Below are 23,381 nucleotides of genomic sequence, written 5' to 3' on the forward strand. Positions count from 1 at the left end.
ATGGCTTTCAACAAAGGAGCACAGGCAGTGTGATGCCCCGGGGTGAGGGTGTGGAGGAATCGGGTTTCTGTCCCTGGGCCTTCTGGGATGCGGGATGAGTTGTGTGTTGGCTGACTGTAGATGAACTAGATAGGCTGAGACAATGCCCAAGTGAGCTAACAAATGAAGAACAAAACTAAACCCACTTCTGCAATAAAATAGGCAGTTTGTATAGTCTATGGGGTAAGGGCTGAGCTTGAGAAATGTGGAAGATGGTAACGCCAGGCTTACAGGGTGAAACTTGATGGGCTGTGTGATGACTCTGACTGTGGGAAAAATCATCTGGCCACTTTTAAGTGCCCTGAGAAACCAACGCTCATCTGGAAATTGGGGCCCAAAGACGCACCAGAGCCTATGGGGACCCTCTCCCCTAGAGGCCCCTTTGCCTTTAGCCCCTAGAGTTGCCAGCTGATTTTTTCTGTTGTGAAATCTATCTCATTTTAGTTTTCTTTTCAAAGCCTTTATAAATGCTTTATTGATTATATTTTAGGTAAAATGCTCTTATGTTAACAGTACCATAGGAATACTCAGTTTTTTGGTTCCCTGTACATGGAAATTTATAGAAACCACGTAACAGCAAAATCTGATTTGAACATTGCTATGCTTGAACTGTGTAAGAAATTTTTTTTTTGAGACGGAGTCTCGCTCTGTCACCCACGCTGGAGTGCAGTGGCGCAATCTTGGCTCACTGCAAGCTCTGCCTCCTGGGTTCACGCCATTCTCCTGCCTCAGCCTCCCGAGTAGCTGGGACTTATAGGCACCTGCCACCACACCCGGCTAATTTTTTGTATTTTTAGTAGACACAGGGTTTCACCATGTTAGCCAGGATGGTCTCGATCTCTTGACCTCGTGATCCGCCCGCCTCGGCCTCCCAAAGTGCTGGGATTACAGGCATGAGCCACCGTGCCCAGCCAAGAATGTTTTAAAATAACTTGGGTAATTGCCATTTGGCCCTGTGAAACTTAATGTTAGAACTAAACTCTCTGCCTCCTGGAAACATGCTAGGAAAATTTCATTCCTTAGATTTTGCTTATGTTACTGTTTTTATTATAGTAAGTATGAGGAAGTGAAATAAAACTTCTCTGTTGTTTATGTTGTGCTTGGGATCCATGTGGAAGTTCTGAAATGTACCAGCTCCTTAGTGGGGAAAATTTCCAAGTACAAAGATTATTTGTCTGATTATAGAGGGCAGTTTCATTTTTTTCACTTAAACTGAGATAAAATTGATTTTAGAAAAAGTGCTTTGATTGATTGATTGATTGATTGATTGAGACGAAGTCCCTCACTCCATCGTCCGGGCTGGAGTGCAATGGTGCGATCCTGGCTCACTGCAACTTCCGTCTCCTGGATTCAAGCGATTCTCCTGCCTCAGCCTCTCAGCAGCTGGAATTACAAGCGTGTGCCACCATGCCCAGCTAATTTTTTTGAATTTTTAGTAGAGATGGGGTTTCACCATGTTGGCCAGGCTGGTTTTGAATTCCTGACCTCAAGTGATCTGTCCACCTTGGCCTCCCAAAGTGTTGGGATTACAGGTGTGAGCCACCACGCCTGGCCTAAAGTGTCTACATATAAATGTGAAAAAAAGCGCATTTTCCAGAAAAAGTATTGTGTGAATACAGTTTAATATTTATGCCATTCTTAAGAATGAACGTATATTTCTCAGAATTATTTTCTTCTTATTAACCCCTGATTTAACTCAAAGGTGTGCTTTTAACTGCAAAATTTACACAGCCAGATGCTTTCACTTACAGAGAACTTAAGGAATCTGGCGAGTTTGGTGGCAAGCTGATTTCAAGTTTTGTAAGACACAGCATGCTGGGCGCTTTTGGTGCCTGGGATACGTAGTAATGAACCCTCAAGTCGGGGCTGGCTGTCCTAGAGCCATTCGTCAGCTTTGATAGTGCATAGTGCTTCCACAGCACTTTCAGAATTCCCCAGGGTTATTGAAACACCGTCTCTTGAAGTAACCTTGCTTTTAAAGTGTTCCCTTTTTATGTTCTCCTTTTTGTCTTCGTAGTGCTTTCTCAGGGTAAGCAGACTCAGGAGATTTGCTGGGCTGAATGTGGGCAGTCACCAGCCACAGGCTGTATGCTGAGCTTCTTGAGAGGATCTTTTTATTTTTTTATTTTTGCCCTTGCAAAATAAAAGAAGGTCCTTGCACCGTTGGCCAGGCAGAAGTGCAGTGGCGCGTTCACCACTCACTGCAGCCTTGACCTTTATTTTTAGTAGAGATAGAGGTCTCACTATGTTGACCAGGCTGGTCTTGAACTCCTGGCCTCAAGTGATCTTCCCGCCTCTGCCTCTCAGTGTTGGGATTACAGGCGTAAACCACCACACCTGGCCCAAGGATCTTTTTAGTTTTGCATGAGAAATGCTGACTCCATCCATTTCTCATTAGGGCGACCCTACATCTTTCCTCAGGACTCTGCCAGTGTGCCATGGCCATGGAGCGTGGGAGGGGCTATGCCTGGGTCACAGAACTGTACTTGTGGTGGTGGTGTTTTTTTATGGGTTTCGGAGAGGGTCCTGCTCTGTCACCCAGGTGGCAACTGTACTTGTGAAAGCAAGTCTTGTTCACTCTATGCAGGGTGCCAGAGGATTGAAAAGCTTCAGTCTTATGAAAGCAAGGCAATATATTTAGTTTGGGTAGTTGAGAGAAAGCACTTCCTCCCATCCCTTACATACTGTTTGATCAGCAAAAACTCACACAAGCTTCTCATTATGAAAGACAGCTTTACCATTATGCTATGTCTTAATTATAAAATGTACAACATTATTCACAAATTATATGACCTTTCTGCCTTATAGCATTCTCTGTAGCAAGTGAAAGAGCCAAGTCTGAGATCAAGCAATAAAGGAGGAATGTAGTTGTTCATGTAAATGAACAGCCCAGAGGGCCAGGGTGGAGTGGCCTCAGCCATCTCCAAGTTCTGGACTCTGCATCCCCTCAACACAGGGGCCTTCTTCCCATGACTGGAACAGTCCCCCCAGAGAAAACAGGGGCTCTGATGTTCCCACCTGGAGTGCCAGCCCAGGGGTGTGGTCCCATGTTTGGTCTTACAGATCATGGACTGATCTGATAGGGGAGGGGAGCCAGGACACACACCGAGGCCTGGGCCCGCCACCCAGATGGGGTCTCCTCTGCCTTCTCCCTAACTTCCTGTGACTCTTACACACATCCGTCTACCTCCACTGTCTTAACACTGTTTCCACTGTTGCCTCTGGACCCAGAAGCGTCTCCATTCTGGAAAAGACTTTTTATAAAAGCTAGTGATCATTGCCAGGAAGAGGGTACTGGTGAAGTCTAGGACAGTGTACACCAGTCTCCAAGTAATAGAGGTAAAGAATTATTTTTTGACGATTATTTTTATTTACAGTGAGTATCTATTACATGTTAAAAAACAAAGTCTCTGGCAGAGTGCCAAGGCTGAGCATAAGTTGGGAACCCTCCAGACTTGGCAGCAGTCAGATCCTCCCTGCTCCTTGGCCAGGCCATGGACACTCAAGGCCTTAGCAGTTAACCAGATTGTTAGCGTTCAGAGCTTTTTCTGGGATTGATGTGGCAGGAATTACCTGTACTACTTCCTAGACCCACCAGTGTGTGAAGGAAGCTCTACTGGCTGTCTTTGAAGGGCATTTGTCCCAAGGGAACAGAAGGCAGGGTTTCAGCCACCACCTGGTGATTGGCGCCATGCGGCGCGTCCTTCCTCCCAGCCCCTTCATTTCGCGTCTTGCGATACCACTTCATACTCCTAAGAAAAGTCTGCTGCTATTAAAATGTATTGAAGAGCCAATATCAAATTTTTAGAAATAAGAGATTCTATGGTGTATGTCTTATGAAATTATTATAGAAAAAATGGACTAAAAGCAGCCTAGGGATGTTTGAATGACTTGGGGATATCTGTACTTGCAAACCAAATGTATGTGTCCTCTCCATTACAATGACACCTTCTCTCTGAGGCTTTTTATTTTTTTTAAACAATTAGCCTCTTTGAAAGCCTTGTAGGTAAACACTTGAGAAATAAGATGAGATTCACCAAGCTTATAGTGTTATTTCTCAGATACCTATGTTAGACAACATTATGTTAACTTGTTTGATTCTGTAAGGAGATGAGGATTCTGTAGAGAGTCAGAGGAAGTCATTCAGTATTTTCTCACTCAGGCATTCTTTGTAGTATGCACAGAACTCGTGTGAAATGGATGGTGTTGATACTGTTAAAGCTGTAGAAGATTAAAGGAAAATGATGAGAATTTATAGTCGTCTCTCAGAGTCTGTGGGGGATTGGTTCCAGGACCCCTCCTGAATACCAAAATCCATGGAAGCTTAAGTCTCCTGTATAAAATGCCATGGTATTTCCATGTAACGTAGGCATAATCTCCCGTAGACTTTAAATCATCTCTAGGTTCTTTACAATACCCAATGGAATATAAATGCTATGTAAACAGCTGTTGTACTGTATTTTTTTTTGTTGTTTTTTCCCACTGAATATTTTTGATCTGCAGTTAGTTGAATGTGTGGATGTGGAAGCCGCAGATACAGAGGGCAGACTGTATACTGCTAGACTTTTGCAAATGCTCAGAACGCTTTGTTAACTTATTTTATATATGTGTATAATAGTGGTTCCTTGATTTTGTTTTTGCTGGTTTTAATTTTTTTTTTTTTAGAGATAGGGTCTCACTCTGTTGCCTAGGCTGGAGTGCAGTGGCACAGTCATGGCTTACTGTAGCCCTGACCTCCTGGGCTCAGGCAATCGTTCCACCTCAGCCTCCCAAGTAGCTGAGACTACAGGCATGCGTCACCATGCCTGGCTAATTTTTTTTTTTTTTTAATTTTTGTAGAGATGCATCTCATTATATTGCCCAGGCTGCTCTTGAACTACTGGCCTCAAGCAGTCTTCCTGCCTCAGCCTCCCGAGTAGCTGGGACTACAGGGATGTGCCACTACACCTCGCTAATTTTTAAAATTTTTTGTAGAGTTGGAGTCTTGCTGTGTTGTCTAGGCTGGTCTTGAACTCCTGGGCTCAAGTGGTCCTCCTGCCTCAGCCTCCCAAAGAGCTGGGATTACAGGTGTGAGCTACTGTGCCTGGCTGATTCTTTAATTTTCAATATCTTCTCCTTTATAGGCATGAATTGCTGGAGGAAGCCCGGAGACAAGGTTTACCTTTTGCCCAATGGGATGGTCCAACGGTTGTGGTCTGGCTAGAGGTACATCCTTCATTTAACATGCAGTTGCATGAGTTACAGTATGTGAACTTCTGTTCTACCTTGTAGACTGTACCTCACTGTGCTGCCTTCCGCTTTCCGCCTCCAGCTCTGGGTTGGGATGCCAGCCTGGTATGTGGCTGCCTGCCGAGCAAACGTGAAAAGCGGGGCCATCATGTCGGCCCTGTCCGACACAGAGATCCAGCGTGAGATCGGCATCAGCAACCCCCTGCACAGGCTGAAGCTGAGGCTGGCCATCCAGGAGATCATGTCGCTGACCAGCCCGTCCGCCCCGCCCACATCTAGAACGGTACGTTCAGAGACAACCCCTGCATTCTTTGGAAACAGGGAATGCCTCTCTGAAGGTATCCCTGCCCTGCTGACATTGCTTCTCCAGTTCCTTAACAGCATATCGAGTATAGTTCTAATTCAAAATTTTAGTATCACACACATTAGAACTTTTAATTTTGGGGAATTGGATGGTCAAAAGAAACTTTATTAAATGCTTTTATGAAAGATTGGCTAGAATGGCATCATACTATAAAAATATGAGCTTTTTTAAACATAGAAAAGCGATTACAAATTTAAATATGAAAATATGAAATATGAAACTACCAAAAAAAATTGGTAGAGATGGGGGTCTCGCTGTGTTGCCCAGGCTGGTCTTGCACTCCTGGGCTCAAGCAGTCCTCCCACCTCAGCCTTCCAGTGTACTGGGATTACAGGCGTGAGCCACCACGCCCAGCTGAGTTTATCAAAATTGAATCAGTCTAAGGGCCTCTTGAAAGAAAAGCTTAATATTTTAAGGACACATTTTATAATTAAATGTTTTGAATTTCATTTTTCAGTTTTCATGATTCAAACTGAGTAATTAACATTTGTGCTATATATAAAGGTATTTGCTAAGCCAGTTATAGTGTATTTTAAAATGTTACTGGAATATAATATACATATAGAGAAATGCACATATGAGTGAACAGTTAAATGAATTTGTAAGTCAGCATCCCCTGTGTGGTCCACACCTACGTTGAGAAATGGGATCTGACCAGGGCTCTGAAGGCCTGCTGCTCCTTCTGAGGCACTGCCCCTTCCCTAGGGCTGAGCACCTGGCTCCTGATGCCATAGACTGCTCTGTTTGTTTCGTTCTTCATGTGTATAAACAAGATCATGTAGTATTCACTCTCTTGTGTCTGGCTTCTTTCACTTAATGTTATGTCTGTGAATTCCTCCGTATCATTCCATGTGTAAGTAGCATCTTAAGGAGTAAAATTTTTGTGTCTAGTTCAGAGGACTGGCTCTTCCAGGCTTCTTAGAAGCACCCATTTGTTTATTTATTTATTTAAGTTTTTTATTTTTTAGAGGCAAGGTGTTACTCTGTCACCGAGGCTGGAGTGCAGTGGCTCAATCATAGCTCACTGCAGCCTCAACCTCTTGGGCTCAAGCGATCTTCCCACCTCAGCCTCCCAAGTAATTGGGACTACAGGTGTGCACCACCACACCCAGCTAATTTCTAAAAACTTTTTAGAGACAGGGTCTTGCTATGTTGACCAGGCTGGTCTGGAACTCCTGGCCTCCAGTAGTCCTCCTGCCTCAGTGTCCCTGAGTGCTGAAATTACAGGTGTGAGCCACCATGCCCAGCCAGAAGCATCCATTGAAATATAGCTGACATACTAGTAAGAGATACTTGTTATCCCACTGTCAAAACTGATCCCTAAGGAATTTTTGTATTTTTTGTAGAGATGGGTCTCACTGTGTTGCCTAGGCTGGTCTGGAACTCCTGGGCTCAAGTGATCCTCCTGCCTCAGACTCCCAAGTAGCTGTGACTACAGGCATGCACAGCCATGCCTGGAAAAGGTCCCTAAATTAGAATTCTAATCCTCCCTTCCCCATCATTCCAGTTTGTAGACATTTTTTAAAATAAAAACTAAAGGGGAAAATAAAGATGAGATCACTGGTTGCCTTGTAACCAGTGTTTTACTGTATTTGATTTATTTGGCCTGTAGTTGTTTTCCATTTGGGGAGCTGAAGACCCTGGGAGCTCAGGATTTCAAGCAGTTCACAAATCTGCAAATGTTCATCCAACATGAGCTGTACTTATACAGTTTCTCTCCATGTGGGATGTCCCTGAAAGTCCTTGAGAAGGGTTATCCTACGTGACAAAGAACTATGTTAATAAAAACAAGCATGGTTATTGGGAGATAAGGGCAGGCCAACTCCAGATTTATAAAGTTCAGACTTTCTACACTGGCTGGATTCCCAGTCTCTGCTTTTAGTCTCCTCAGGAGAAAACAAATTCTTGTTGTGATGAAGGGCCTCACACATTTCTCCAAGGAGCACGTCAGCGCTGGATTCAGGGCTCCCAGTTACCTTACAAAAGACGTTTTGCGGGGTTTTATTTGTTTTATTTATTTTTTTCTTCTTAATGAACAAATTACGGTGATGAACAATAAGCTTTGTCCTCCCCTGTTGCTCCAAGAGCTCCTTTCCCACAGCCTGCCTCGGGAGCAGTGTCTGAGCTCTTCCCTGGTTGTTTCACATGACAGTGGCCTTGCTGAAAATGAAGGTGCTGTGTGGTTTCTCCAATGTTTATCCACTGTCTTCAGTAATGATGGAGATACCTTACATAAGGCAGACTCTTCATACCATGTCAAAGTGCAAGGAAAAAATCTCCCTCAAGTAGATACACAGGCCACTGTCTGTCTCGTGTCTGGTTCTGATGGCTGCACAGAGGCATCGACACTGCCTAGCACATCCGTGACCCCCTCTGCCCTGCGGCCTGCCTTCAGCCTTTCACGCCGTCGCGGAGCATCTGCGGCAGAAAGCCCTCCAATAGCCAAGCAAGAGTTTCATGCTGGATGAACCCGGGAGGCGGAGCTTGCAGTGAGCCGAGATCGTGCCACTGCACTCCAGCCTGGGCGACAGAGCAAGACTCCGTCTCAAAAAAAAAAAAAAAAAAGAGTTTCATGCTGGATTCTTTGTTGTTAATCTGCTTTAAATATATTGAATCAATAGTTACTTGAGAATTACTCAAAGTTTCCAGAGGTATACAACGTGTTTTCTTCTCTTGATATTTCACATACCTCGGGTAAGCATGGCATCTAAAGCTCTGGGCATCGTGTGCTCTTCTCCTGGTGGTGGTGACCACCCAGTGTTAACAGGGAATGGTTATTCTGTACGGGCATCTGAACTGAAAGAAGAGCGAACTTTGCCTCCTCGGCCCCTTCTCTGTGCCTGTGGCTTATGCGTCTGCCCCTCTCCTCTTTGTCACTGCTTCCCTTGCCCTGGATGTGGTTGGTGCACTGGGGTCACCTTAGACCACAGGAAATGTCTGGTTAACACACGAAGAGATGGAAACGCTCGCAGCCACGCAACAAACGGTTAGTCACGCCCCACAGCCTGCACTCCTCCCGGCGCGTTTTCCACTTAAGACCGTCTGGGTTCTTTGCCTTTTTGTTGAAAACAAACATGTTATTTTCCATTCAGTTGTTCCAGATAAGTATTTCCTTTAGTTATTAGTTGAATGTGTAAGTAGAATTTGTATTTTATTTTAGATTTTTTCCAGGAACTTCAAGTTGGTAGACTCTGTCTTTAGAATAGCTTTAATCTAGCTCTCCTTTTGGAGAGATCTCAGTTGAGCCTCCGTGTGACTGTGTGGCCCTTTCTCCTTCCATGGATGTGCTTGGCATGGAGAGAGTCTGCTCCTTGCATGAGAAGTTGAAATTGTTGGTTTTGCATGAGTTTTGCATGATGCTTTGATAGTCTGAACTTTTTCCCTCAGTGAAGCTGCATCTTCCCTGCAGAGTTGCGTTGCCTGCATTACCGAGCTCACCAATACTAACAGTTATGTTCTTTTGCATTCCTAACCACGTAACCCCAGGAAGATGAGGAGGGAAGCTGGGCTCAGGTTGGAGTCTTTCTCTAATATATTCTTCACTACATGTACAGCAGCAAAAAGCAATTGGAGTGTGAAAACTTGTGTAATCTACTCTTTTTGATGTTTATAGCATCTTAGTTTATTCGGAGTACAGGATCGTTAATGATTTGAAAGCACTGGTCAAGCAAAGCATAGGATCAAAGAGTACGTCTCATGGACAATTTTGAATATTTCTCATATGATGCCATGGCAGTTATTTTTAATTAATGTAGATTGCTTTGTTTAACATATGATCTTGTATACAAAGTCTTGTGGCTTAGGCAGCTTCTGAGATTATGTATGTAATTTCCTGGTAGGGTAACGTTATTACAAGATACACTGATAGGGAAATTGTGTTCTAATAAATTTCCAAACACAAAAATTGGCACAGTGACTTTTCCTCTGTGTCTTTGTGTTGATTTTTTACTAAATACTATCCTAATACTATGTCCACTTAAAGATTTTCTTACTAATGGAATCCTAAGGAATTTAGCCTCTTCTCGAGTACTGTATATTTGAATTTTCAGCTTCTCAATTCTTTAACTCACCAAAAGCTCTATCCCAACTGTTTTGCATTCTGTATGTTCAGACAGCTTGCTGAAATGTCGTGCGATGCCACCAGCCTTCTGTGGTCAGGGTGTATGTCTCAGTGGCACATTGCAGCCATGAGGCATGGACAAGCAGTTCTAGAGGCTTTCCTGAATGGACTGTAACTGAGGGCTTCAGAATAATCATTATATATCTGAAAAGAATCAAAAGGATTTTAAATTCTAATTTTCCTGATTATGAGGTGATGGTTGAAGCAGGTGTTTCCTTCTCTTGGTACTCCTAAAATCTAGCCCATTAGACTGTCCCCCCACCTTTTTTTATTTTTATTTTTTAACAAAATAGAATAGCTATAATGTGATTCTGTGGGCTTTTTTCTCTCTTGATTTAAGCATTCTGTGCCTCTCCTCCAGATAAATAACCTCATTGTTTAACTTGTTAGATATCCCTTTATAGGACCAATCATGACCATAAATGAATTATACAGGGTACATTTCATAATTACTTAAATTTCAGTATATTTTCAACCAGGTAGCAGAACTTGGTTAGTAATTCAGTATGAGATTGCCCGAGTCAGGGACATGAACTGTAAAGTAAGCTTAACCTTGCTCTTTGCAGTGGAGATATAAACAAGACTGAGCTGTGGTGATGGCTCCAGAACTAGCCGACATGCAGCCTAGTGGAAGCTCCCATCACTTTCCCTCCTTCCTCCTTCTTGCTTCCAGATGGGACTGCCACCTGCTGCCAAGGGCAGTGCACTGTGGCCAGCTCTTAAACCAGGGAGAACTATGAGCTGCCCCTAGACACTCAGAGGAGGAAAACATCAAGGCGTGGTCAAAACCATTTATACGTCATTTAACAAATAGTAAGAGTGCTGGCTGTGTGGAGCGTCTGTGAGCAGGACGCCCGTGGTCCCCCGATCATGGAGCTCCCATTTTATGGAGTTCATAAAACTGGGTTGTACTTGTGACTGTTTCAGTGATGGGAATAAACACTGTGCAGTGGGTGTCTCTTCTAGTTCAGATGTTCTCTGGACTGAGATCACCTGGTATATTTTTTTCCAGAAGGCTGCTAAGGCAGCCCAGGACAAGAGGTGGGTCTCCCTGGGATGGAGCCTGATCTTTCTGCGAGTTTATGTTATAGGCCACTTCAGGAGTCTCAGCAGAGCATATAATGAGGAAACAGAAATAAGTAGAGTTCTGCTTCCATGCAGTTTTCTATTTAGACAATTCCTTTGTTTAATTTCCCCATTTAAGAATACATAATCAGCAAGCAAGAAAATAATACCAGATATCCATGCTACACGTATCAGGCCTAGGCCAGGTGCAGTGGCTCATGCCTGTAATCCCAGCACTTTGGGAGGCCGAGGCAGGTGGATCACTTTCAGCCCAGGAGGGCAAGACCAGCCTGGGCAACATGGGGAAACCCTGTCTCTACAAAAAATATAAAAATTAGCCAGGTATTTGTGGCTTGAGACTGTAGTCCCAGCTGTTTGGGAGGCTTAGGCTGGAAAATCGCTTGAGCCCTGAAAGCGGAGGTTACAGTGAGCCGATAACATGCCACTGCACTCCAGCCTGGGTGACAGAGCGAGACCCTGTCTCAAATAAATAAATATCAGGCCTGTAAGGGTAAGGTTTAGAAGAGTGAATCAAGCATGGTGATACTGTTAGATATCTTGATGATTACCCAAAAATGTTTGGCATATTTCTCACTTTCTCTTTAGAGAAAGCAGTGAAGCATTTTTTTCTAGTAGAATTTAAACATTCTTTGTTAGAATTTGAGTTATTGTTTCTAGCTTGGACCAAATAACAAATGATACTGGAAGCCATAGTTTCAAGACCAACATGGTGTTAGTTGAGAATCACTACAAAGATCCCATAATGTAACTATGACCTGTGACTTAGTCTTCCTCAGCTGGAGACTTCAGGTACCACGGGTACCTTCCTTTGATACGTGTGTGTATATAATGTGTTAAGTTCTTTTTCATTGTACACATTTTGCATGCATTCTGTTAGATTTATCCCTGAGGATTTTACCGGTTTTGATGCCACTGTAAATGGTACTTTTTAAATTTCAATTTTCAGTTCATTGCTAGTATTTAGAAATATAGTTCATTTTTATAAATTGGCCTTGTATCCTGCAACTTTGCTTAAACCCACTTATTCGGGTAGCTATTTTGTAGATTCCTTTTCTACATTGATAATTTTGTCATCTTCAAATAAAGACAATTTTATTTCTTTTGCAATTTATGTGCTTTTTATTTCTCTTTCTTGACCTCTTACAGTGGCTGGGATTTCCAGTACAGTGTAGAGTGAAAGTGGTGAGAGTAGACATCCTTAGTTTGTTCCTTATCTTAGGAGAAACACATTCAGTCTTTTTTTTTTTTTTTCAAAGAGACAGGGTCTCACCATGTTGCCCAGGCTGTTGTCAAACTCCTGACCTCAAGTGACCCGCCCACCTCTGCCTCCCAAAGTGCTGGGATTATAGGCATGAGCCGCTATGCCCAGCTGAGCAGTCTTTCACATTAAGTATGATGTTCACTGTAGGGTTTTTGTAGATGCCTTTTATCCAGTTGAGGCACTTTTCTTACATTTCCAGAATGCTTGGAGTTCCATAAATGATGACAAATCTTGTCAAATGCTTTTTCTGCATCTTTTGAGATGATATGGTTTTTTTCAATCTCTTCATATGGTGAGTTTCATTGATTTTTCTTTTCAAATGTTGAATCAACTTATGTTTCTAGAATAATAAGCCATACTTGTCATGATATCTATTGTTTTAATATGTTGTTGACTTGGCAATATTTTGTTACATATTTTTGGATCTGCCTGAGGGCTATTGATCTATAGTTTTGTTACATCTTTGGTTTTGCTCTTAGGATGATGCTGACCTCATAGAATGAGATAAGGTGTTTCAAACTTTTTTGAAACACTTCTTGTAGAATCGTGGTTATTTATTTATTTATGTTGATAAATGTTTGGTAGAATTCACCAGTGAAGCTATCTTGGGTAGAGATTTTCTTTTTTGTATGTTAGAAGATTTATGATTACAACTTCAGGTTCTAATAGAGATACGTATTACCTGTTTCTGAGAAGCTTTGGTAGTTTATCTTTTAAGAAATTTGTCCATTTCATCTAAGTTGCTTAAAATTGTTCACAGTATTCCCTTATTTTTTTCAATGTCTATTGAATCTGTATTGATGTCCCCTCTTTGTTGTCATTTTGTTTTGTTTTGTTTTTTTTAAGACAAGGTCTTGCTGTGTTACCCAGGCTGGTCTCAGACACCTGGACTCAAGCCATCCTTCTGCTTCAGCCTCCTGAGTAGCTGAAGTTACCGACATGTGCCACCATGCCTGGCTGCCAGCTTTTACTCTTTTTTTTTTTTTTTTTTTTGAGATGGGGTCTCGCTCTGTTGCCCAGGCTGGAGTGCAGTGGCTCAGTCTCGGCTCACTGCAACCTCCGCCTCCCGGTTCAAGCAATTTTCATGCCTCAGCCTCCCAAGTAGCTGGGATTACAGGCGTGTGCCACCATGCCTGGCTAATTTTTGTATTTTTAGTAGAGAAGAGGTTTCGCCATTTTGGCCAGGCTGGTCCCCTCTTTCATTCTTGATAGTGGTGATTTATGTCTTCTGTTTCGTCTTATCCAGTCCGGCTAGAGTTTGTTAATTTGATTGATATTTATGAAGTACTAGATCTTCATTTCACTGGTATATTTGCTGTTATTTTTCTGTTTTCTGTTTCATTGATTTCTGCTTTTTTACCTTGTTCCTTCTGCTTGCCATGGATTTCATTTGTTCTTCTAGTTTTAAGTTTTAATTTTTTTTAAATTTTGAAACACAGTCTCGCTCTATCTCCCAGGCTGGAGTGCAATGGCATGATCTCGGCTCACTGCAACCTCTACCTCCTGGGTTCAAGCCATTCTCCTGCCTCAGCCTCCCGAGTAGCTGGGACTGCAGGCATGTGCCACCATGCCCAGCTAATTTTTGTATTTTTAGTAGAGATGGGATTTCACTATGTTGGCGAGGCTGGTGTCCAACTCCTGACCAAAGGTGATCCGCCTGCCTCGGCCTCCCAGAGTGCTAGGATTACAGGTGTGAGCCACCACACCAGGCTAGTTTAAGTTTTTAAAAGCAGACTCTTGGATCACTGATTTTCGAGGTCTTTCTGCATTGATAATCCTTTGACATGATTTTTGCTCTCAAGGTATTGTTTTAATTGTTTCCCAAAATTTTTGAATTTTTAAAAAAATTTTCTTTAAATTGAAAATATTTTCTGGTGGGGCGCAGTGGCTCACGCCAGTAATCCTAGCAGTTTGGGAGGCCGAGATGGGTGGTGGATCACTTGAGGTCAGGAGTTTGAGACCAGTCTGCCCAACATGGTGAAACCCCGTCTCTACTAAAAATACAAAAATTAGTTGGGTGTGGTGGCTTGTGCTTGTAATCCCAGATACTCGGGAGGCTGAGGCCAGAGAATGACTTGAACCCTGGAGGCGAGGTTGCCGTGATCCGAGATCGCGCCACTGCACTCCAGCCTGGGCGACAGAGGGAGCAATTTCCCCTTGTAATTTCTTGATGTGAATTATTTAGAAGTATGCTAATTTTTAAATATTTAATAGGGGGTTCTAGATAGCTTTTTATTATTGATTTCTAATTTCTGTTGAAATCAAGAGAATGTACCTTGATTTCAGTGTCTTTAAGTATGTTGAGATTTGTCTGTCTTCGAGAATACACTATACAGACATTAAAAGAATATATATTCTGTTGTTGGGTGGCATGTTCTATATTCTGTTGTTGGGTAGAGTGTTCTATATTCTGTTGTTGGGTGGTGTGTTCTGTATTCTGTTGTTGGGTGGATTGTTCTATATTCTGTTGTTGGGTGGATTGTTCTATATTCTGTTGTTGGGTGGCATGTTCTATCTTCTGTTGTTGGGTGGCGTGTTCTATATTCTGTTGGGTGGATTGTTCTATATTCTTTTGTTGGGTGGATTGTTGTATATTCTGTTCTTGGGTGGCGTGTTCTATCTTCTGTTGTTGGATAGCATGTTCTATATTCTGTTTTTGGGTGGCGTGTTCTATCTTCTGTTGTTGTGCGGCATGTTCTGTATTCTGTTGGGTGGATTGTTCTATATTCTGTTGTTGGGTGGATTGTTGTGTATTTTGTTGTTGGGTGGCGTGTTCTGTCTTCTGTTGTTGGGTGGAGTGTTCTATCTTCTGTTGTTGGGTGGAGTGTTCTATCTTCTGTTGTTGGGTGGAATGTTGTATATTCTGTTGTTGGGTGGATTGTTCTATATTCTGTTGGGTGGCGTGTTTTATATTCTGTTGTTGGGTGTTGTGTTGTATATTCTGTTGTTGGGTGGCATGTTCTGTATTCTGTTGTTGGAGTGTTCTATATTCTGTTGTTGGAGTGTTGTATAATCTGTTATTGGGTGGAGTGTTGTATATTCTGTTGTTGGGTGGAGTGTTGTATATTCTGTTGTTGGGTGGCGTGTTCTTTTTTTTTTTTTTTTTTTTTTTTTTTTTTGAGACGGAGTCTCGCTCTTTCACCCAGGCTGGAGTGCAGTGGCGCGATCTCGGCTCACTGCCGGCTCCGCCCCCTGGGGTTCACGCCATTCTCCTGCCTCAGCCTCCCGCGTAGCTGGGACTACAGGCGCCTGCCACCTCGCCCGGCTAATTTTTTTGTACTTTTAGTAGAGACGGGGTTTCACCGTGTTAGCCAGGATGGTCTCGATCTCCTGACCTTGTGATCCGCCCACCTCGGCCTCCCAAAGTGCTGGGATTACAGGCGTGAGCCACCGCGCCCGGCCTTGGGTGGCGTGTTCTATAATCTTGCTGGGTAGAGTGTTCTGTATTCTGTTGTTGGGTGGCGTGTTCTGTATTCTGTTGTTGGTGTTGGTGGAGTGTTCTATATCCTGTTGTTGGTGGAGTGTTGTATATTCTGTTGTTGGGTGGAGTGTTGTATATTCTGTTGCTGGGTAGCGTGTTCTATAATCTCTTGCTGGGTAGAGTGTTCTATATTCAGTTGTTGGGTGGTGTGTTCTGTATTCTGTTGTTGGTGGAGTGTTCTATATTCGGTTGTTGGTGGAGTGTTCTGTATTCTGTTGTTGGGTGGTGTGTTCTATCTTCTGTTGTTGAGTGGAGTGTTCTATCTTCTGTTGTTGGGTGAAGTGTTCTACTGTTGTTGGGTGGCATGTTCTTTCTTCTGTTGTTGGGTGGCGCGTTCTATATTCTGTTGTTAGGTGGCCTGTTCTGTATTCTGTTGTTGGGTGGCATGTTCTGTATTCTATTGGGTGGCGTGTTCTGTATTCTGTTGTTGGGTGGCGTGTTCTATATTCTGTTGTTGGGTGGGCTGCTCTGTATTCTGTTGTTGGTGGCGTGTTCTATCTTCTCTTGTTGGGTGGTGTGTTCTATATTCTGTTGTTGCGTGGAGTGTTCTATCTTGTGTTTTTGGGTGGCGTGTTCTATCTTCTCTTGTTGGGTGGTGTGTTCTATATTCTGTTGTTGCGTGGAGTGTTCTATCTTGTGTTTTTGGGTGGCGTGTTCTATCTTCTTTTGTTGGGTGGAGTGTTATGTATTCTTTTGTTGGGTAGATTGTTCTGTATTCTCTTGTTGGGTGACATGTTATATTTTCTGTTGTTGGGTGGCGTGTTCTGTATTCCGTTGTTGGGTTGCATGTTCTATATTCCATTGTTGGGTGGCGTGTTCTATATTCTGTTGTTGATGGCATGTTCTATATTCTGTTGTTTGTGAAGTGTTCTATATTCTGTTGTTTGTGGCATGTTTTATATTCTGTTGGGTGGTGTGTCCTGTATTCTGTTGTTGGGTGGAGTGTTCTGTATTCTCTTGTTGGGTGGCGTGTTCTATTTGCTGCTGTTGGGTGGTGTGTTCTGTATTCCGTTGTTGGGTGGCGTGTCCTATATTCTGTTGTTGGGTGGCGTGTTCTATATTCCGTTGTTGGGTGGCGTGTTCTATATTCTCTTGTTGGGTGGCGTGTTCTATTTTCCGTTGTTGGGTGGTGTGTTCTATATTCCGTTGTTGGGTGGTGTGTTCTATATTCTGTTGTTGGTGGCATGTTCTATATTCTGTTGTTGGGTAGTGTTCTATATTCTGTTGTTGGGTGGAGTGTTCTATATTCTGTTGTTGAGTGGCGTGTTCTGTGTTCTCTTGTTGGGTGGCGTGTTCTGTATTCCGTTGTTGGGTCGAGTGTTCTATATTCTGTTGTTGGGTGGTGTGTACTATCAAACGTCGGGTCAAGTTGGTTAAAGGTTGTTAGTTTAGGTTTTCTATATTCTTAATTTTTTTCTTTTTTTGCTTCTTTCATCAGTTGCTATGAGAAAGAAGTGTTGAATTTTTTCAACTATAATTGTGAATTTGCCTGTTTCCCCATTTAGTCCTGTTGGTTGTTGCTTTATCTCTTCTCTAAAACTATATTTTAACTGACTTTTACTGATTTTGAAATGGATTTTTTCTTTAGGAAAAGAAAGTGTTAAAATGTAAACCAACCAGAGATAATTTTAGTGAGCAGTGTTGAATTGAGCCTTCAAACTTGTTCATGAGTCGTGATCAATCTTTGTCACATTATTATATTAAAAACTATTTCAGAGAGGAAATTTGTAGCCAGTTACAGTTTTTTTTGTAGTTTGATTTAAAAGTTAAATTTATCACAACGAATCATGTATTTTTAATGTTACGATTCCTGTTGTATAAAAATTTTACTAACAAATTTAAAAGGTGAGAAGAAGAGATCAAATTATTTTGCAGTTATAAAATTATCATTAGTTTAGCCTTTGAGAATATAGGTAATAGATTAAAATTTCAATTTAAAAATGATATAAACTACTTTTGAGACTTCCTCCATAACTGACCTTTTCCATTTATGAAAAGCAGACACTCGCCTATGGGGACATGAACCACGAGTGGATTGGCAACGAGTGGCTCCCCAGCCTGGGCCTCCCCCAGTACCGCAGCTACTTCATGGAGTGCCTTGTAGACGCCAGGATGCTGGACCACTTGACCAAGAAAGACCTTCGAGGGCAGCTGAAAATGGTCGACAGTTTTCACAGGTAACTTAATGGAGATAGTTCTTACTAATTGGCTAAGATTTTTCACTGTTACCATCTCTAAATCATCTCTCTTTTCTTCCAAATAGAAACAGTTTCCAGTGTGGAATTATGTGCCTGAGAAGGTTAAATTATGACCGGAAAGAACTGGAAAGAAAAAGAGAAGAAAGTCAGAGTGAAATAAAAGGTTAGTACATGACATTTAATTGATTCATTTCACTCTTACTTGCTGGTGTGTTTGCAGCCTCAGTGACTTCCTATTTTTCAAAAATCAAGAAAGGCTAAATGTAAGTGGAGAAAACTAACTAGTCTAGTGTCATTGCAGAGGAGGGCTGGATGTAGTTTAGTGCTTTTGAGATCCTCTTCCACAGCCAGAGAACTATTCCCTGTGTTCTCACACATCAGTTGGAGGTTAAATGTCTCTGGCTAGTCATTTCCTATGAGTTGAGAGTTTTCCTTTGGTCATGCCCTATGTACTCCTTCACTCCGAATTGCTGTTCCACACTATTAGATAACAACAGAGCAAAGCTCACTTGATGATTCAAGTGTGAGAAATACAACTGGGGGCTTATCCAAGGGGTTCAGAACAGGAGAGCGCTGTGCAGTTCTGCTCCCAGAGGGGAAGGAAAGGCAGCGTCCGCATTTCAGCTGGTCCTTGAAGAAGGAGGAGGAGCTGCTTGGGGTAAGGAAAAGGCATTTCAGTTGGAAAACACAGGCCAGGGAGGCATTAGAGGACATGGGACATTAATCCAGAAGATGTGGAGTTGGTTCTCTTCTCTGTTGGGGAGTCTGTCATTCGGTACTCAAATTTATTTGTTTGTTTGTTTATTTATTTATTTATTTTGAGACAAGGTCTTGCTCTGCTGCCCAGGCTAGGCTGGAGTGCAGTGGTGTGATCACAGCTCACTATAGCCTTGAACTCCTGGGCTCAAGTGCTCTTCCTGCCTTAGCCTTCCTAGTAGCTGCTGGGACTACAGGTGTGCTCCACCATGCCTGGAATTTTTTTATTTTATTTTATTTTTTTGTAGAGACAGGGTCTCGCTATGTTGCCTAGGCTGATCTCGAACTTTTGGGCTCAGGCGATCCTCCCACCTTGGCCTTCCAAAGTGTTGGGATTACAGGTGTGAGCCACCACACCCAGTCAGAATTTGCTTTTAAAGTTAGACAGTAAACATTAAGCTCAGAGTAATGACTCCCAGAATTCCTGGAATGCAAGGAAGGCACCAGTAACAATAATGATAAGAAGAGGCCAGCCTTACTAACAGTGAGTAGGTGCCAGGTGGTGGTGTAAGCACTCAGGTTGCTTTCTTTCATCTTTACCTTAGCCCTGTCAGTCTAAGTGCTGTGTTCATCACCACTTTATACTAAGAAAGAAACTAAGGATAAAAATATGGTTGGGAGATGGCCCAGTTGAAGGGAAGTTTACTTGTGATTGAGTTAATGTGAATCAGGAGAAAAGTCGTTAAGTCGACATTTATACAGTGTGTGTATATGTATGGACTTTCATCCAGAAAAGGGCATTGGAAATGAAATATGTCCATCTGTTTTGTTTTCTGTATCTATTTTACATCTTTTTCCAATAGACAAAAACTGTCTTTGGAAGTGATTGGTGATCATCTGCATATATTTTTAGAGTGGCTATTTTTAGATCTAATAGAGCAAATTGAATAATTTGTTAATTTGCATAAGATATTGTGGCCAGGCATGGTAGCTCATGCCTGTAATCTCAACACTTTGGGAGGCCAAGGCAGGAGTATTATCTGAGCCCATGAGTTCAAGACCAGCCTGGGCAACATAGTGAGACCCTGTCAGTACAAAAAAATTAGCTGAGCTTCGTGACACACGCCTGTAGTTCCAGCTCCTCAGGAGGCTGAGGTGGGAAAAATCACTTGAGCCCAGGAGGTTGAGGCTGCAGTGAGCTATGATGGTACCAGGCTGTATCCAGCCTGGGTGACAGAGCAGGACATTGTCAAGAAAGAGAGAGAGAGGAAAAAAAAAGATTTTCTGCAAAGTCTCTAATATGCTGGATGATATTTTTAAGTTTCTCTCATTTTAAAATGAGACAAAGACTTCGAGATTAGAAATGAGAGGTTTCTGTTGAATTGAGCAAAGTGTTCATATTATTATGAAGCCAAGTCCATCCGTGATGAAGTATTTCGGAAGACTCTTCAGTCTGTGTGCGAAGCATGTTTATACATGTTAGGTATTCAAGTTCTTGCAGTCCTCTGGCTTCTGATCCCTGGATCCTCATCATCTTCTTTTCTCTAGAAATAATAACTTCATTCCTCTTGTGCTCACTGGAAGGATGAGTTCTAATGGGATAGTCTCCCTGAGAGTGGAGCAGGGCCAAGACACCATTGTCTCAGTGCAGCAAATGGTTGTCTATTTAACAGTGTCTCCCAGCACTTTTCTCAGGAGCCAAAGGATTAGGAATCATGGTAGGAATCTTTCTCCTGCATTACAGGGTACATGTGATAAAGATGGCTTTCTGAAGCCACTTTTATAATTGTCTTTATTCTTTTACAGATGTGCTTGTTTGGAGCAATGATCGAGTGATTCGCTGGATCCTGTCAATTGGCCTTAAAGAATATGCAAACAATCTTATAGAGAGTGGTGTTCATGGAGCACTTCTGGCCTTAGACGAAACCTTCGACTTCAGTGCACTGGCACTGCTGTTACAGATCCCGACGCAGAACACACAGGTGACGCCAAACCTGGCTGTGTCTGCACTCACTGTTCAGTTGGCACCCTGATCATAGACAGCTAGTTATTCAAATAGAAAGAAAACTTTAAAAAAAACAAAAAACAAAAACCTGCGACAACTAGTTTTTTTTTGTTTGTTTGTTTGTTTTTGGTTTATTGTCTTTCCCTTTTCTGTTGGAAGCATGAGAGTCCTGCAATAAACCAGATAAGGAGGATCTTTCATTCCAGCCCATGTGCCTGATCAGAAGACTGACATATATTTAGTTCTTACATGGAAAGAGAAGTGTTCTTAGGTGTGCCACATGAAGATTTTATTAATTTTGTTTTTATGGGTAATTGCCTTATGCAATTCTTTTTGACTCATGGGCTCATTTGAAAAACAGGGAACTTTTATTCCTCTACAGAACATTGAATATGCCAGGCGAGGTGGCTAATGCCCATAATCCCAACACTTTGGGAGGCCGAGGTAGGCATATTGCTTGAGTCCAGGAGTTTGAGACCAGCCTGGCCATCATGGTGAAGCTCTGTCTCTACAAAAAAATACAAAAAATTAGCCGGGTGTGGTGACACATGCCTGTAGTCCCAGCTACCTGGGAGGCCAAGGCAGGGAGATCACTTGACCCAGGAAGTGGAGGTTGTGATGAGCTCCAATTGCGCCACTGCACTCCAGCCTGAGTGACAGAGTGAGACCCCCATCTCAAAGAAAAAGGAAAAAAAAAAAAAAAAAGAACATTGAATATCTTTTGCCAATACCCCGACCAACCCACACAGGACACCCTTGTTAATATGACTCCAAGGATCATGGATCCCTTTCTGCAGAAGCCCATCCATAGACTCCACATTAGATGCCCTGATTTAAAATATTATTATGGTTCAATGTAGTCATAGCAGTGAGGGAGCTGTTTTTTTGTTTGTTTTGAGATGGAGTTTTGCCCTTGTTGCCCAGGCTGGAGTGCAATGGTAAGCTCTTGGCTCACTGCACCTTCTGTCTCCCAGGTTCAAGTGATTTTCCTGCCTCAGCCTCCCAAGTAGCTGAGATTACCGGCACACACCACCGTGCCTGCCTTATTTTTGTATTTTTAGTAGAGATGGGATTTCACCATGTTGGCCAAGCTGGTCTCAAACTCCTGATCTCAAGTGATCTGCCCATCTCGGCCTCCCAAAGTACTGGGATTATAGGCGTGAGCCACCACACCCAGGTGCTAATTTTTGTATTTTTAGTAGAGACGGGGTTTTACCATGTTGCCCAGGCTGGTCTTGAACTCCTGACCTCAGGTGGTCTGCCTGCCTCGGCGTCCCAAAGTGTTGGAATTACAGGCGTGAGCCACCAGACCCAGCCAGCAGTGAGGGAGTTTAAGTCTTGGTTTAAAAAACAATTATGGGGCCGGGCGCGGTGGCTCACGCTTGTAATCCCAGCACTTTGGGAGGCCGAGGCGGGCGGATCACGAGGTCAGGAGATTGAGACCACAGTGAAACCCCGTCTCTACTAAAAATACAAAAAATTAGCCGGGCGTGGTGGCGGGCGCCTGTAGTCCCAGCTACTCGGAGAGGCTGAGGCAGGAGAATGGCGTGAACCCGGGAGGTGGAGCTTGCAGTGAGCCGAGACTGCGCCACTGCACTCCAGCCTGGGCGACAGAGCGAGACTCCGTCTCAAAAAAAAAAAAAAAAAAAAAAAAAAAATTATGATGCTAACACCCTTCAAATTAGATTTGATGAAAGTCTTATTTGTTATTCTTTGGTTATTTCAGGCTCGTGCTGTCTTGGAAAGAGAATTTAACAACCTTTTGGTCATGGGGACTGATAGAAGGTTTGATGAAGTAAGTTTTTGGCCTAATGTTCTTTAAATGTCCGAAATGTGTGTAAATGTTTAAATGTGTGCGAAATGTAAGCTGTTATTATACTTGGGACATCACGTAGCTAGGCAGTCTCTCTGGATATTAGAAGTTAGGCTTTGCTCTTATAAATTTATTAACAAATGAGCCTTTAAAAACTAATACCTAGGCCAGGCGTGGTGGCTCACGCCTGTAATCCCTGCACTTTGGGAGGCTGAGGCGGGTGGATCACGAGGTCAGGAGATCAAGACCACCCTGGCTAACACGGTGAAACCCCATCTCTACTAAAAATACAAAAAATTAGCTGGGCGTGGTGGTGGGCACCTGTAGTCTCAGCTACTCGGGAGGCTGAGGCAGGAGAATGGCATGTACCCGGGAGGCGGAGCTTGCAGTGAGCCAAGATCGCACCACTGCACTCCAGCCTGGGCGAAAGAGCAAGACTCCGTCTAAAAGAAAAAAAAAAAAAAAAAAAACTAATACCTGGGCCAGGCGCGGTGGTGGCTCATGCGTGTAATCCCAGCACTTTGGGAGGCCGAGGCAGGGGGATCACCAGAGGTCAGGAGTTTAAGACCAGCCTGGCAAACATGGTGAATCCCCATCTCTACTAAAAAACACAAAAATTAGCTGGGCGTTGTGGTAGGTGCCTATAATAGCAGCTACTTGGGAGGCTGAGGCTGGAGAATCGCTTAAACCTGGGAGGTGGAGGTTGCAGTGAGCTGAGATCGCACCACTGCACTCCAGCCTGGGCGACAGAGAGAAACTCCATCTCAAAAAGAAACCCCCTCCCTGCAAAAAAAGCCCACAAAAGTAATACCTTCAAGAAGGTAGTTTTGTTTTTATTTTTGCTATTTAATTTTTGACATCCCTCAAAAATGATTTTCACATCATAAAACATTGGTTGCAGCTTAGGAACAGGGTCTTTAAGTTGGGTTTTGGGGACCACTAGGTATCCTACCCCAGTCCAGAGTATACCCCCCATACTCCTGTGCATGGGCGGGGGTGGCGTGTCTTAGAAGTATATTAAAAACACAAAATTTTAATTTCCCCTTAAAACCGTGACTTATTTGTTCCACACGATTAGGAGTCTCTTAA

The 23,381-nt window shown here is 42.9% G+C and overlaps 1 protein-coding gene across 16 annotated transcripts in view; it reads left to right on the plus strand.

Moving 5' to 3' along the window:
* PPFIA1 (PTPRF interacting protein alpha 1) overlaps positions 1 to 23,381 on the plus strand; it is a 117,603-nt gene that overhangs the window by 87,274 nt on the left and 6,948 nt on the right. For 6 of the 16 annotated variants that reach the window (XM_063644655.1, XM_063644682.1, XM_055271262.2 and 3 more), the window contains 6 exons: positions 5,163 to 5,244; positions 5,351 to 5,551; positions 17,582 to 17,757; positions 17,844 to 17,941; positions 20,281 to 20,456; positions 22,206 to 22,274. In XM_063644655.1, the coding sequence (XP_063500725.1) occupies positions 5,163 to 5,244; positions 5,351 to 5,551; positions 17,582 to 17,757; positions 17,844 to 17,941; positions 20,281 to 20,456; positions 22,206 to 22,274 (802 nt within the window). Of the gene's footprint in view, positions 1 to 5,162; positions 5,245 to 5,350; positions 5,552 to 8,555; positions 8,619 to 9,118; positions 9,146 to 17,578; positions 17,758 to 17,843; positions 17,942 to 20,280; positions 20,457 to 22,205; positions 22,275 to 23,381 lie in introns of all 16 variants that reach the window. The other 10 variants (XM_055271214.2, XM_055271233.2, XM_055271242.2 and 7 more) reach the window with 4 other exon arrangements.

This window comes from Symphalangus syndactylus, chromosome 1, assembly GCF_028878055.3.
Source record: "Symphalangus syndactylus isolate Jambi chromosome 1, NHGRI_mSymSyn1-v2.1_pri, whole genome shotgun sequence".
Classification (NCBI taxonomy): domain Eukaryota; kingdom Metazoa; phylum Chordata; class Mammalia; order Primates; family Hylobatidae; genus Symphalangus; species Symphalangus syndactylus.